A 16231-nucleotide genomic window follows, 5' to 3' on the forward strand; every position below is an offset into this window, starting at 1 on the left:
CAATCTGACTTTTAAATAGTTAATATGTTGTTTAATTAAGGAATAACTGTCTTATCTTTCGATTTCATGATGTGATCAATCGATTGGCTTGCGGGATAATTTGTATAAACGCTGAAAGCCTTCGGCGTTTGTGCAAATTATCATGCAAGCCAATCGATTGATCATCGTAATGAAACTGAAAAATATGACAGTTATTCCTTGTATTTACATGCTTTTGATTCCGCCAATCCATGGCCACGTGCTCCAAGCCCTGCTTCTGTCTAGCTATTTGTCCCGCCCTGCAAGTGATTTTTTTTTAAACCGCGCCTATTGATGAACCAATACATCGATGGGGAAATAAAGTATATTAACTATTTGTAATTTTACCTCGGACAAAGACATTGGAATTGTAAATATATTGCAATTCCTTCTTTTAGAGTGATTGATTGTCGTTGTTCTTTGTCCAGGGTATAAAATATATCACGAATCGAAGTCTTATATAAAATGTAATCATTGAAAAGGAAAGAATTTGAACATTTCTTTTACATGTTTCAGTTAAAATTCAAATCCTACATTATTTTCAAACCGTGACATTTTAACCTTAAGAAAATATATAATCTAAAAGTATTTCCTTATAAATATGTCTAACAACATTGCTAAACATCGTGGTTACCTGCGCTTCATATACATGTGTTTATTTATGTAATGTGTAACTATTTGTACGAAGGATACATTAACATTTTTGTTAATCTTGATGTGTCAGGGAGAGGGCATATATATACATGTATACCTCATATAAACAAAGAACTTCAATTATAACAAAATATTTATTTTTTAGGCAAAGGAACTGTAACTTATTAATCTTTCTTGATATCATAAAAAGCAAATTTTTAAACCAAAATCCCACATCTACATTTTGTAATTAACACTGACTATGGTATTCCATTTCTGAAATTATCCTCACTGTCACAAAATTCTATTAGTCGTTTCTCTGGTATTTATGTATAAACATCATAAATAATAGTGTGAACATTAACATATTAATTATATAATAATACCGGGTATATTACATATTTCAAATAAAAATTCTTAAAATTTGGAAGTTAACATTTACTAGCTATATGATCAACAAACTGATACTTTTATTAATCTGACACCTGCTGGAACAGATTGGGTTTGAACAAAAGCTGTACATTCATGTGCAGACAAGCATTTAGGTGAAAATCCTGGACACGCATTGTGAGCTACAGTTCAGTAATCGTAAGGCTGTTCTGCCTTAGGATTTCCATCCGAACAGGGTCGGCACGCTCAGGTTACAGGAATTGCCACGTGGAACACTCGGAATCCTCTTGACGTATTAGGACAAGTCAATGTTTCACTCCGTCTCAAAGACGCTAAAGGCTCGCAACATGTACAAAAGGAAACAAGACGGACTGCCTGCTCATCGTATCGCCATTCTGGAACAGCGCGTGAATGGCACGTGCCCCGACAAGCAAGCACCCTCACAACTTTGGAGTGACAGCCTACATGGGAAAGGGAAAATCCAACAAGTCGAATGGCACATGTTTTAGATGTCGAATACTGTTGACGATTTACTTGTAATATTTCGTCCACTGTATCACAGTTATTTCCTAAGATAAGTAGTGAAAATAAAAATAATCTAATAGAAATAGGTTCCAAACATAGTACCAACCAACTGCAATCACTGCAAAGTCTCAACGAGAGACGCTTCCTGCTTTGTTGAAATAGTTATTGAGGAATCTTTATCATCGATTTTAATGTACTTGGGTATCTAATTTTATTTTTAAACTCGTTTTCTGTGCGTATTTGTGTTATTTTATCCTTGCGAATGAAAAGGAGGAGAATCAAAAATAGTAACATATAACATTAATAAATCTGTAACTTTTGTAAAATCGGGAAAAATCAAAGAGCTCTGGAAATCCAAAAGAATGGATTAGGTGTCCGGAAGAAGAAAGGAAGAAAACACATCTATTGTGAGTCTCATTCTGTATTTATCAGGGAAAATACATACATGTAGCATCTAACCAAAAACGTTTGAAACACGAGAGACTTTTTGGACAAGTTAGTCAATTCCAATTATATATGTTATAGGCTGTTTTTCAATGAAACATATAGAGATAACGAACAGTATTCAACATCTAAAGCTCATAAAACAATACAAAATAAGAACAGAGAAAACACTGACCTCCAATGGGATCAGGAGCCATGGAAGAGTAAGCATCCCCTGCCAACCGTTCACTCTCGCCGTGTGCTCCTTGTCATGATCGGGAAATAACGGGAAATTGTCGTCAATTCAATGTATAAATAATGGACTAGCAATTATTATGAAAAACGTCAGTCATCATTAGACTCAATGATAAATTGTATTTGCTGATGAAGTAATAACTTAAAACGAGACTGCAGGTATTCTTGTTTCATCAACTTGTTTATGAATAATTTACGTAGTTGTAGAAATTGTTCTTACGTAGAGCATGCTCTTGCGTATCGAATCAACTGAGATATGTAAACTCCGTTTGCAGGTGATGAAGGTATATTGCTAGAAAGTCTCCATTAAGATAATCTATTTAAAAAAAACAACTCCGACCAGACCAGTTAAAGCCATAGACAGTTTGTTACTAGCGGGTTAAAACGATAGGTATATATACGCAGAACATAATCTTTGGTACCGATGAATTCAGGCAGGGTCAGATATATTAAGTACAGATGATACATTGAAGAAGATATGGTAACATAGTTATCTGAGCTTAACTCAAAAATCTCGAGTCATCCTGTTTGCCATTTTAAATCTCATTAAAATAATTAACCATTTACATCTTTTTTCTGCTAACATGAAATCAGTTGAAACAGAAGTTGCAGACTCATAATTGTCTTCATAATTATTAAGATTGACAAAAGAAAAGCTGGAGTCATCACGCTTACCATGTAGTTGAATTCAAGTATGTGTGGTTAAATTTCACCAATCAAGAATAAAAAAATAATGATTACATTTTGCTCTACTTCTGAGAACATTTTAATGTGACTAAGGTATATGGGGAAAATGGATTGTGTGTTTTCCTTATATGCATGCAGGATTGATACTAGAACGACTTAATAAGTAGCGTTCGTACTTCAAAAATCACTATAAGGCCTCCATAGTTATCGCCCGGAATTTTTTAGTCATACCAAAATACTGCATAAATCTATAAGTTACTGAGAAATTTCTCTTATTTATCCAAACTCTATTTATTTGAGAATATTTTTTAAGAACTTTCGAAAGCCTTTGTTTGTCAACAACTCTAGAAATATCTTTAAGTTTTACAACGATTGCCAACTGCATGGGGAAAACAAGATCAAAACACATTAAGATTCCATTCTTTTTATTATCCTTTATACCATTTATTTCTTACGGCCTTTTTGACTCCACTATTATGCCTCCTTCGAATAATAAAGACAGCGGTCAAATAATCCATTCTTGATCTTGAATTCTTAATCATTTCATTCCAGTCTGTGCTGAGAACAAAACTCTAAACACTTTATACAAATTTACAAGGAGTAAACTTAGGTAGATTTATAAACTTTGAAGATAACAAAAAGTTATATCATTCTTAAAGTTTACTATAGCGATACTGGGTTTCATCAGAGGCATCACGGACCTTTACAGAGTTGGAATCAGGTGCCATGAAGGACAAAGTGTACCCTGCCCAGATAGCATGACTATGTTGGGCCAACATTTGTTAAAGGTTGTATGGTTGGCGTTGGGAGAATAACGTTGGACCAACGTTAGAGCAATGTTACGAAGTCAACCTTCTCGACCATGACGGAATTTCTATGTTGACCCAACGTTGGTCCAACGTAAGCAACTTCCATTCACTTTAGTTTCCAATGAAGGAAGAATCATGGCGTTGGCCAAACGTTGGACCAATGTTTATAATACACCCTTAAAGAAAGTGCCTTATCAAGTTGGTAGTAGTATGTTGGCCCAACGTTGGCCCATTGTCTGTAATGCACCCTTAAAGAAAGTGCCTTATCAAGTTGGTAGTAGTATGTTGGCCCAACGTTGGCCCCTTGTTTGTAATACACCCTTAAAGTGCGTGTCCTATCAAGTTGGTAGTAGTATGTTGGGCCAACGTTGGCACATTGTTTGTAATACACACAAGTGTTATTTTGTTTAGGTCTTTCAAAGATGGGATATTTATATTGGGCCAACTTGGCCCAATTATTTTACTGCCAACTAATTGATGGTGTCAATTTTATATTTAGCTGCTGAGCTTTACGTTGGGAAAACTTTGGCACATTCTGAAATAATTAAGAGGACTTTCTATGTCCATGCTTATCATTGGATGACTGCTTTTGTTTAAATATGATATTTTCAAAATTTATCTTTGCACTTAAGTGATCTAGCACCAAAGAGTGTTTTATTCTAGTTTCTGAATTGTGTTTATGCTTATTTATTTGTAATAACCCAGATAGCAGAACACCGTTGGCCCAATCTTACATTATGGTTCTATTATCTATGTTGGGTTACCTTGGTTGGGCCAACAATGGCCCAACATGGAATATTGATGGCCTGTTATGAATAATAGTGCGCTAATGTTGGGCTAACTTTTGGCATTATATCATAAAACTATTATCATGAGAGAAAATATTTGTTTGGGGATTGGCATCGGCCCTACGTTGGCCCAATATACCATGAATCTGACTGAGCATTATGGGTAGACAACAACCGGGCTACTTGTAATATCCGCGCCATTTTTAATCTGACACAAGCGTAATGAGACTGATAACTTGCATATCTGCATCCACTTTGTAAGTATTAATAATATGTTTGCCTCAGCACAGCTGAATTTACGATTAGTTTTTAAACGATATCATGTACAAATCTGTGTAAATCAGACACGGGGAAGTGCAGAAGGCAGGTGCTGTTGGGTCAACACTGTACAGATAGCATGCTAACATTGGGCCAACGTTGGGCCAATGTAATCGGTTACATCGGGTAAATGTTGGCAAATAGCATTGACCCAATTTAAGTTTGCTCATCGGCCCGATGTTGGCCCGATATGTTTGGCCAACGTTGACCCAATGTAGAGTGTTATTTCTACAGATATCGGCCCAACGTTGCGCCACCACTGGCCCAATGAATGTGACATTGTTGGCAAAACGTCAACAAGAACACTGGGCCTATGTTGGCAAATGACGTTAGCCCAGTGTCATTTTTCTCATTTGCCCAATGTTAGCCCGATATATTGGACCAACATTGGGTCAATGTGTATAAACATTTAATTGTTACAAATCTATATATCAACAAATCTGATCGTCTCTACAATCAGAAATCTACAACCAATCCTACTTCATGCTACTTGAAAAATCAAGCTAGCTAAAATCAATTTAAAATTCTTATAATTTATCAAAACAAAATAAATTATCAGTGATTAAATTTCTTGTTTCTATACAAGAAAAATAAATGAAAGTATAAAAATGTGTTTTGATACAGTTAAAACAATAAATAATTTGCTCCTTATTTAAATTGAAATTTTTGTCTAGTAGAATACATTTCCGAAGTCTACCACTTAATATACTTATATACACTTAACGTCGAGTACATGATCAAACATTTTGAAAATGTTGAACTTGCTGAAGTTAAAAAAAAATTATTCAGTACTTAAAATAAATTGGGTTCTTTCATTTATAATTTGTTCAGTGTAACGACAAATTTTCAATACATATATTTTATATGGGGCAACATTGAATCAAAATTGTTGTGATGATGATTATCAAGCGTATAAATATTATGCATAAATGCCTTCATCACGCAAGCTAATCACTTAATCACACCATGAAACAAAAAAGACGGCTATTCCTTAATTGACAACTTAAACATATAATGATATACTTGTAAATTTAATCGTATGTTTATTCTTTGCTGAGAAAAGTAACAAATATATTAAGTACTAAATATTACAATTTTAGTGCTACTGGAGATTCTAAAAAGACATGGAGAACACAATCAAAGAATGGCTAAGGTATGCCAAGGACAGGGATGGGGGAGGAAGAAACGGACAGAGAAGAAAAGAAGGGAGGAGGAGACTCGGGAAGAGGAAATGGAAACTTATGAGAGGGATCAGATGGAAAGTGGCCGTGCCTAACTTTTTTCTGTAATATAGTGTGACATACCTGTAGTTCTGCCCTTTTTTGTGTCTGTTTGTCGGTTATAAACACGATGCAGATGCCAGAAACATTTTTTTGTGAAAGTAAAACAAAATGACGGGATTCATTTTGTATTATTTAAGAACAGGATGGCTTTGTTTATTTGTTAGACGTGCTTATTGATACCTTTAATTTACTGAACTTGTGCATAATGTACATCAGAGAGGGAGTATACAGTCATGTAAATCTCCATGTATCGCTTGAAGTGAGCATCAACTTTTAATTCTTTATTAATGTTTTCTTCATGCACTGAGCAATAAAATTATAGTATGTTATAATTTAATTTTATATTTTGATTTCTTTTTCCTCAGTTTCTCAATTAATGTAGAGCTACTTACAATGCAATACTTGTTGATGGCAATTCTATGAGATATTGAGAATATGTATTAAACTGTTAATCTAGCATATATAGCATAGATAATTTTCAAGGGTTTTTTACCATTAAACTGTACTACAAAACTAGTATAACCTTATTGTATATATTTGTTTGTCAATTTTGAGGACAAATGGCCATCCAGTGAAGAGCATAAGTTGTCATGCTGGAGAGCCAATAAGATACAAACCAACGTCGGCCCAGAAATGATGTTTTCCTAATATTGAAAGAATATGTGGGCCCAACATTGGCTCAATGATATCCCTTCGTTGGTCCAACAACAAGCCAACAAGTTGGCCTGATTAAGGGCCGATGAGCAAATTACCGTTGGCCCAACATTAATTGCTTACAATGGCCCAACTGTACAAAAATGACGTTTGCCCAACATTGAAAAAATACATTGGCCCAACAGTGGTCCAATATTAACTGTTACATTGGCCCAACCATAAGCCAACATGTTGGTTTGATTAAGGGCCGATGAGCAAATTACCGTTGGCCCAACATTAGTTGCTTACAATAGCCCAATTGTACAAAAATGACGTTTGCCCAACATTGAAATAATACATTGGCCCAACAGTGGCCCAATATTAACTGCTACACTGGCCCAACAATAAGCCAACAAGTTGGTTTGATTAAGGGCCGATGAGCAAATTACCGATGGCCCAATGTTGAATGCAAACAGTGGCCCAACATAACGAGCGTTGTTGGCCCAACAGAGGTCCAATAACATCCTGCTATCTGGGTGTTGACTGGTCATAACTAGCCCGTCTTTTGCCATAAAATCGGTCAAATGGAGAATAAGTAGAGAATTCTATGAAAATAATGGTCTGTATGATAATGTCTGTCAATATTGGATAGAATATAGAGACATTGAAAAGTGCTGACAGATTGCAGTCTGAATGAAAAATGTAAGTCAACTTTGGATGAAATACAGAGACATTGAAAAGTGCTGACTGATTGCAGTCTGAATGAAAAATGTCTGTCAATATTGGATAGAATATAGAGACATTGAAAAGTGCTGACTGATTGCAGTCTGAATGAAAAATGTCTGTCAATGTTGGATAGAATATAGAGACATTGAAAAGTGCTGACTGATTGCAGTTGTAATTATGGTCATCCTATCGAACAAAAAAGTTATATTTTAACTTCATAATCAACTTATTTGTCAATAAACTGTCTTGTTTTAACAAATGTTTATAATTTATATGTAGAACAAGGTTTTACATGTCAAAATAATGGGAGACATAGACTCCTAATGCAAGGATTAAATGTATTTTGATACATAATTAAAGTTAAAATAGGAAAATTTAAGTTATCACGTTTATCAATTTAGTTAGTTTGTCATAAATCTTTTATCAATAGAGATGAAAACAGTTAAAAATCATTTTAATTGCCAGTGCACTTGAAACGAGGACAAGAAAATCTACGCTTTTACTTTAAAGAATTAAAACAGACAATGTAATAATAGGAAAATGTCTTATGGATCACAGATGGTTTGCCTCTTATTGAAGCATAGCAATTCTCCTACAAGATAAAGCATTTTCAGTTCTATGTGTCAGATACTGATTTCCTGTTTTTTTTTAACGTTAATTTGACTTCATAAAAAGAAAACCTCCATCTGAATTTGTAATTTTAAGAACATTTATTTACAAAAGAATTAAACTCAATATAAGCTTTTCCTCTTCCTAATGCCTGCATGTGAAATAATTAAAATACATGTAGTATTTCATGAATACGTATGTGTGCATAAAAATAAAATTCAGTTAGAAAATTGGAGTACGAGCCATTTAACGTTTATACTCAAGTCAACTTGAACATTCTAGCCTTTTTTCTTTCGATTATTTTCCAGGGAAGAATTCATGAGTTATTCTTGCAAGTACAAGGAAAGTTAACTAAATACTTGCTATAATTTTTATGCATGTTGCATTTTTTATTTACTTTTTCGTCATTTAAGTTTTGTTTGTTCTTTTTTACGTTTTCACTGGATATCTTTATACCATAATAGTAACGCAACATTTCATTCCCTTTTTTCTACAACTTTGGTTTTTTTTAAATTCATCTATAAGGTATTGATATTATTGTTCATGACGCTGAAAATATAAATTTAAATCAGCAGAAAGTTCTACACACATCAAAAACAGTCAAATACAAATGAAGAATAACAAGCTCATCAATTTATATACAATATTTTAACATCAATTAATAATTACCAGCAGCTTTGTTGCTCAACAGGAAAAGGAAGTTTACTTTGCGCATGCCCAGTTGTAAAAATGTGACAAGTAAGAGTTGACAATCTTTCTATAGTCAATAATTATGTGTTCAAAATAATCTAGTTTATCCAGAGGAGATAAACTTTATTATTTTTAGACAGCAAAGCACCCCTTACAAACCATTGTTCTTTACCATTGGAAGACCAATAACTATAATTTCTACAAATTGATACTTAATATCCTAATGACCTTATTGTCCTAACCTAATTAAAACATTACAAATAATTAATGTTTGGCGTACTTGTCATGGTCATTTATTCACAATATTTTCAACAAAACAACAAAATATGCGCCGATCTTCAAATCGATATAGCAGCATATACACAAACAACTCAAAGCAGTAGAAACACCACCTTGACCCAAGGGACTTGGAAAAAACAGTGTCCCATGGAGGTGGCATTCTCTGCAAAATTCTGCCAAATGAACCACAAAACATATTTTTTGTGGGTCATCCGCCAACAAATCTAGGCGGTCAATTTTGCATTCAATACAAATACATATTTATCAATTTAACACTGAACCAGTAGTCGTATACAATTCAATTTTCAAATATGCAACTTCACAACTTCAAGGATTGGCCATGACAAGACTTAACAAGTACATGTGGGAGTAGTAGTATGATAAAATCTGTCAGTGGTTGACAAAAACATCCCAAGAGCATTTCTTAAAGAATTCACAAACAAGTCATTACCCAAGTCTGACAAGTGTACACCATCTTTGCGAAAAAGGGTTATTATATGTCTTTTTAAAATATCAGGATATTTAATGCAGGCCCCACACGTTTTCTTAACAACAAAAGTAGCAAGTGCAGAATTGATTCTTCTTCTCCAATTTTCTCCATCATTGTTAGAAAGACATAAGGTCCATTTACTTCGTGGTAAGATATGAGACCAAACAATAACTGTCTTTGGCATAAATTGTGAAATATTTACAATGGTAGATTTCATGTACATTTGTAAACCTTTCAACGTATTATGCGGATTACCAATACCACTGCCACCACAGTGTATTACTAGGATTGTTGGTGGGTTATTATTCTTTACTTCCTTTTGGATAGTTGGATAAAGCTGTGACCAAACCATACCCCTTATTCTATGCCAAATTATCTTATGCGATTCAAATCCCAGGTTGTTAAGCATTCTCTGTTGAGCATATTTCTGAGCCCAATATATCAAAGATGATCCAATGATCCATATGCAATCTGAAACAATTTTTAACAAAATAAATTTGCATCTAACTTATTAAACAATTGGCCTTATATATGACTAGTAGGCAGCAGAACTTCATCTGCCAATGGTTTTGATTTCAGCTTCGCTCATACCATTTAAATACAGATGTGTGGCCCCACCAATTCTAAAAGAATGAGATTTAAAAACCGATGTGTTTATATTCAAAAATGATAAACATGTATTGAGCATTGTACAAAACTGATACTGAGTCAAAGCTTGGAGTTGAAATGCACAAAAAATTTTGTAATTGAAATTGTCTGACGCATTGCAAGAAATTTCTGCAGTATTATAAACAAAATTAATGACTGGGCATTCTTTGGGACTTTAACTGCTGAACCCCTGTGCATTTGATCAGTCTTGGAACTTTTAATCAGTAGACTAACATGGTCTTGCAATAACTGAACACAATCAGATTGAAGATCTTCTACTTCACTGACTCTAAGCAATGCAAAAAATTGCTACTGAAGAGGCACATTGAAATCATGTTGCCTCGTATAAAGAATGTGCAACACATGGCAAGGTATTTATGATACGACCTAATAAATGCAAAGTAATAGGCCTTCTAATATCACTAGACACAGTCAACTTTTTGTAACCAGTAAGCAGTTTTTTAATTAGAAATGACTCCACAGAATTTGGCCATCTATGAATGTTTATAAAAAAGCTCAGACCAGACAGATAATACTTGACGGTTGAAACGGCGCATTTTTTCTCTGACATGTGTGCAACAAAATTGATGACATGGTCAACAGGTGGAGGCCACTATTGTGGAAAAGAGTTTCTATCCTAAATTTAATAAAGGTTTGAATGCCCTGCCTATAAACTTTGTTTGTATTGTCCGAAATGCTAGCATCTACCAGGTTCTCTACAGTTGATGAATAATTTGCCAAAATTGCATAGGAACTGGACAGGGATAAGGCCGAGCCCCAGGAGCCAACTAATGGAACCTCGAAAACTGAAAACGAGAAAGAGCATCTGCCTTATCATTCTTAATACCTTGAATATGTTGACATTTGATCTGAATGTTATTCTGCAATGAGTTGAGGAGCAATGCTCTCAACAAAACCATAACTCTCTTATTTTTTGACGTTTTGTTGTTAATTATGTGAACAAGTGCTAAATTGTCTACATGTAATAGCAATTTATTAGAAGCTAGTTTTTCTGCCCAAATAACAATACATAACAATATTGGAATGAGCTCCAAAAAAGTAATATCCTTCTTTATCTCCTGAGACCAACTTGCTGGCCAAGCTAACACACTCTATTCATTGCCAAAAACAACACCACACCCAACCGACCCTGAACTGTCTGTATAAAATTGCAACATATCACTATCTGACCAATCTACTGCTGGAAACCGAGTTAGTCCATTAACATTTTGCAGAAATACAACCCGCATCTTAAGGTCCAACTTAATCTCATTAGATACTCTAATCAAATGAAAAGATCTATCAACACCTTGTAGTGCCCAGTAAATTCTCCTACAAAATGCCCTACCAGCCGGTAGTGCTTTTACAACAAAGGCAAGTGAACCAACAAGCGATTCTAATTCTTTTTTTGTTACTTTTTAACTACACTGAACATACTTTATCTTTTCCAGCAATTCATCCACTTTTTCTTTTGGAACAAAAATTGTCTCTTGAACAGAATCTATTCCTAACCCTAAAAATGTTAATTTTGTACAAGGACCTTGTGTTTTTTCTGGTGAAATTGGAACTCCTAAAAATTGACTCAGTTCTTGAAAATGATACATTAATTATCTGCATTCACTAGAATTCGCTGATCCAGCGAAAAAGAAATCATCTAAGTGATGAACAATACCATCCTTTTGTGACCTCTGTTCTAATTCCCAATGTAAAAATGATGAAAATTTTTCAAGCAATGAACAAGATACTGAACGCCCCATTGGCAAACACTTGTCAATATAATATGAATTATTAAACTTAAAACCTAGCTGACAAAATTCCTGAGGATTGATTGGTAAAAACCTAAATGCACTAGAAATGTCCATCTTTGCCATAAGGGCCCCTTTTCCTTTGGTATGAATTATGTTAATTGCACCATCAAATGAAGCATAGCTGACAGTACAATCTTGCTGATCTATGTAATCGTTACACTATCACCATAAGGATGTGAAAGAATGGTTATCATACGCCATCCACCTTGTTTTTAGGTAATAAACCTATTGGGCTACATCTTAAATTTGATATTGGGGGCTGAAAAAGGACCCAAAACCCTACCTAATCCAATTTTCTTCTTAATCTTTTCTTCTAGATCGCTAGAGTGTTGAATTGCAGACTTCATGTTTTTATATTCAACCCTTACTCTAGGGCCCTGATAATTTAACAAAAACCCTTTCTCAAAACCCTGCCCTAATATGTTGGCAACTTTTCTGTCAGGATAATTTATTAATAATTTGTGAAGATTGTTGGTTTTAATTGGAGAATGGCCTAAATCCCATAACTTATTGTGTAGGTCGAATTGCTCGCTGTGGGAATCTTGGGCGGAACTGCTGCTGTGTGGGCCTAGACTGGGGGAATTGCTTGACATTGTTATTCTGGGAAGATCTGCAATGTGAAGAAGGATGTGATCCATTACATTTCACACAAATATGCAAAACTTACAATTGTGTTTTTCGCAAACACCCTGAAAATTGTAAGAGTAACATTTAAATTGTTTGGGGGGATTCTGACTATAGTTTTGTACAGTGGGCTGCATATAAAACAACCATAGTTCAGCATCGACCGAACCCCAGTTAAGATTTGAATCAAATGATTTTTTCAGCCTAAACTGGATGTCATAATCCCTCCAACCATAAGACATAGGTGAACGCTCTGCACCTTTTCTAATTGTTGCCATATAACGAAATAAATTTATAGCTTGTGCAGAGTGCTTGGCGCAATAAATTGAGGCAAAAATTAAAAAGGCATCAGTTCATTGTGAAATAGACATAATTTTTTCATCTTTGTACTTAAGTTTAACCTGAGTTAAACCATCAAGATAAACAATATGATGCTGTATATCTGAAACTGGCTCTTTGATCAACAGTTTGCTCAGAGCGACATACTCGTTATTCCGAATTTTTTCTTTCAATGCTTGAGAGACATGAGCTCCAAGCATTGATGCTACACTCTGGAAAGGTGTAGGCCTATCTATTTCAACCATGCAATTTATACGTGCTGTAGTGCTAGATGTTGGCACATGCAGGCAACTGTTGCTCCACTGTCTGTTGGGTGGGTACAGTCTACACAACAGGAGTTAGGATGTCTGCAGTCTCGTAGACAGGCTGTAGGGGTACTGATTGAACAAGTGATTCTTGGCTGACCATGTAAATTCTTGTTGGCACTGACATAGCTGCCTGGGAATAATGACTGGTGACTGATGTCAGTATGATGGGGTCAATGGACGTCGACGCTACTGTGGATGCTTGGGTGGTCACCATGGAGGCTATAATACTATGCGCCGCAGATGTCCTGGATACTGGGCGGGCATATGGGCTTTTGGCCTTCGATGCCCTGGTTTTATTGGTTCTTAACATGGCTCATGAAACAAAAGAAATGTCATTTTAATTCCATTTAAAGTTTACCTTTTTTTTAACTGTAATATTCCTATTATTTAGTTAAATATAATGCAAGCACAAATTACAATTCATAGCAACTAAACTAATCTCTGTCAATTTGATTGTTTATTACCAAAACATATTACAAATATATTGCAACTAAACTACTCTTTTCCCTGTCAAGTTAACTGAATAATTTTCTACTCTGACTCATTTTTTTTACAACATGACTGACCTATGAGCAAGGTTGAGAATATTTTCCAAAAATTTAATCTGATAAACCGTGACTAAAAACCCTAAATTTTTAAATAAATCAATTCAAGTAATTGATCCTAATTAATAACTCATTAATTAAACAAACTTACTTTGACTTTCTCTTCGTGATGCCTTCGATGCAAGTAATTTTCTTCAGTTAAAATTTTTGGTACCAGCAGCTTTGTTGCTCAACAGGAAAAGGAAGTTTACCTTGCGCATGCCCAGTTGTATAAAGGTTACAAGTAAGAGTTGTCTATCTTTCTATAGTCAATAATTAGGTGCTCAAAATAACCTAGTTTATCCAGGGGAGATAAACTTTATTATACTGAAAATTGGAGAAAATATTAATATAGATATAATAAAAATATTGAATCTGTGTCTAAGCACCTTTAAGACACCATTGATATTAAGCTGTTAAGAGAAAGCAATATATCGATTTAATGGGAAAAAACGTTTTTAGAGAATGTCGTTAGGAATTTTTTATACATTGTATTTCACAATTATTCGTCAATTTAAAAAAAATCCTTTTGATTCTTACATAATAATGAGTCACCCCTTTTTTAAACATCTAACATCTTACTTGATATTTATATTTCCTTCTTGTGCAGTAATCATTTAGTGTGAAATTTCTTTTGACAAATTCATTCAATAGGGTTTTTTTAATTCAAAAAGAAAAAAATTGCAATCTTAATGAGGAAAATCATTATAAAACATGCATTTATAATTTTGTAAAACTGTTTAAAGATTGCGTGCGATTCCTTTACATTAGTTTTTTTAAACATTAAAAGGCAACAGGGAAGTTCTAGGTATTCAAGAAAAATTGACATGAATTCAATCTATCACCACAAAATGTTTCTTCAACTTTCTGGAATAAACAATATTGCATTTTGGGGTAAGTATCCCAGGTGTGATGCAGTAGTTGTTGTAAGCAAACATTAAAATACCTTACGTTACATTTTGTATGCACGAACTATGTAATTGTAATAATAATCAAAATCAAAGGCATACGAAACTATCCCCATAAGAAAATATTTTATGTTAAATGAATTAACAAATCTTTTTTTTTTTTTTCATTTTTGTAAAGTTATGAGGCTAGCATATTTTTATACTGAGAGGAACATCTCATCATTGTGCATAAGAAAGTTCAAATGAACAAAGTTATTGAATTCAAAATATTAACAAACAGGGCAGGAACACGGATCTTCGGAAATTTAAGAGCTAGGTTGGATCACAGGAGCCTAGGAAGAGTAAGCATTTTCTTCTGTCCAGTCATATCTACGGTTTGACCGGTGGGCAGGGGATGCTCACTCCTCCGTGTCTTCTGATCCCATTTCTGGTGTTCTACGATGGTTGTTCGAAAAGTTCGTTGACGATGTCAATCTTCGTTATATTACTCACCCGAAATTTAAAATAAGCACATTATAATATGTAAAAATATTTGTTAGGTTCATGTGTGAAGTTTCATTCTATTCGATTTAACAGAAATAAATTTACTTAATTGTAAAATCAACACGTTTTGTACCCGCGGAGCACACTAAACGGCAATGTAACGTCAAAACATAGCGTCAAGAATTTCTAAAAATACCATCCCTATACATTTCGTGAACACAGTACAATCCAATGCCCATTCATTAAATCCTATTTCTAATACTTGACATTTATTTTTTAAAGAATTGCTCTCGTTATATAATTTCCTTTGTTAATGTTTTAATTTGTTTTATATTACTTAACTCTGCTTTCAAAAGCGACTCTGAAGCGCCTATGTCTTTCTTTGATGTTCCAACTTTTGAGAAGATTTTTACAGTTAAACCATTTCTTTACATTATCCTCATCCGATACAGAGTCTCTGTCTCGCAAATACTGCCTGTACTATTTGTACACACATGCACATCTCGCTTGTGAATATTTTTTTTATTCCTTCAAAATTTTTAGAGTTTATTCAAGATTTTTTTTTGAGTAAAACACAGAATTGTATCGTTTTCTGCTGTGCTCCGCGACGTTCTAAAACGTCATCATTTTTGTTGTTTTCAATAAGGAATGCCTATCTTCTCAAGTAGATTTCTTTTCAACAAAGCAAAATATAAAACCATAATTTAGTACACGAATCGATGTAACAATTCTTAATTTGAATTTCTATTTTGTTTCTCATTTTTGCTCCATTTTACAGAGAATATGACTACATACATTATTTAGTGTATTATCTGTAACTTACTTAATTTTGACCTGCTCCGCGATCCGATTTTAGCATTTTTAAAATCAACATAAGTTTTTAATAAATCGGAATATGTTGTTAAAATTGTTAAAATATTTCTACCAAATTTGGATAGCATATGACCTCAAATAAAAAAGATATGACAATTTT

The 16231-nt window shown here is 34.1% G+C and overlaps 1 protein-coding gene across 1 annotated transcript; it reads right to left on the reverse strand.

Moving 5' to 3' along the window:
* Positions 1–9416: 9416 nt before the first annotated feature.
* On the reverse strand, positions 9417–12359 carry LOC134276940 (uncharacterized). The gene is made up of 3 exons (XM_062759216.1): positions 12296–12359; positions 10882–11010; positions 9417–10024 (listed from the first exon to the last, which is right to left on the reverse strand). The coding sequence occupies exons 1-3, from the start codon at positions 12357–12359 to the stop codon at positions 9417–9419; spliced, it is 801 nt and encodes a 266-aa protein (XP_062615200.1).
* Positions 12360–16231: the final 3872 nt, after the last annotated feature.

Source organism: Saccostrea cucullata, unplaced genomic scaffold, assembly GCF_032062105.1.
Source record: "Saccostrea cucullata isolate Sc308-1 unplaced genomic scaffold, CSIRO_AGI_Scuc_v1 ctg428, whole genome shotgun sequence".
Taxonomy (NCBI): Eukaryota; Metazoa; Mollusca; class Bivalvia; order Ostreida; family Ostreidae; genus Saccostrea; species Saccostrea cuccullata.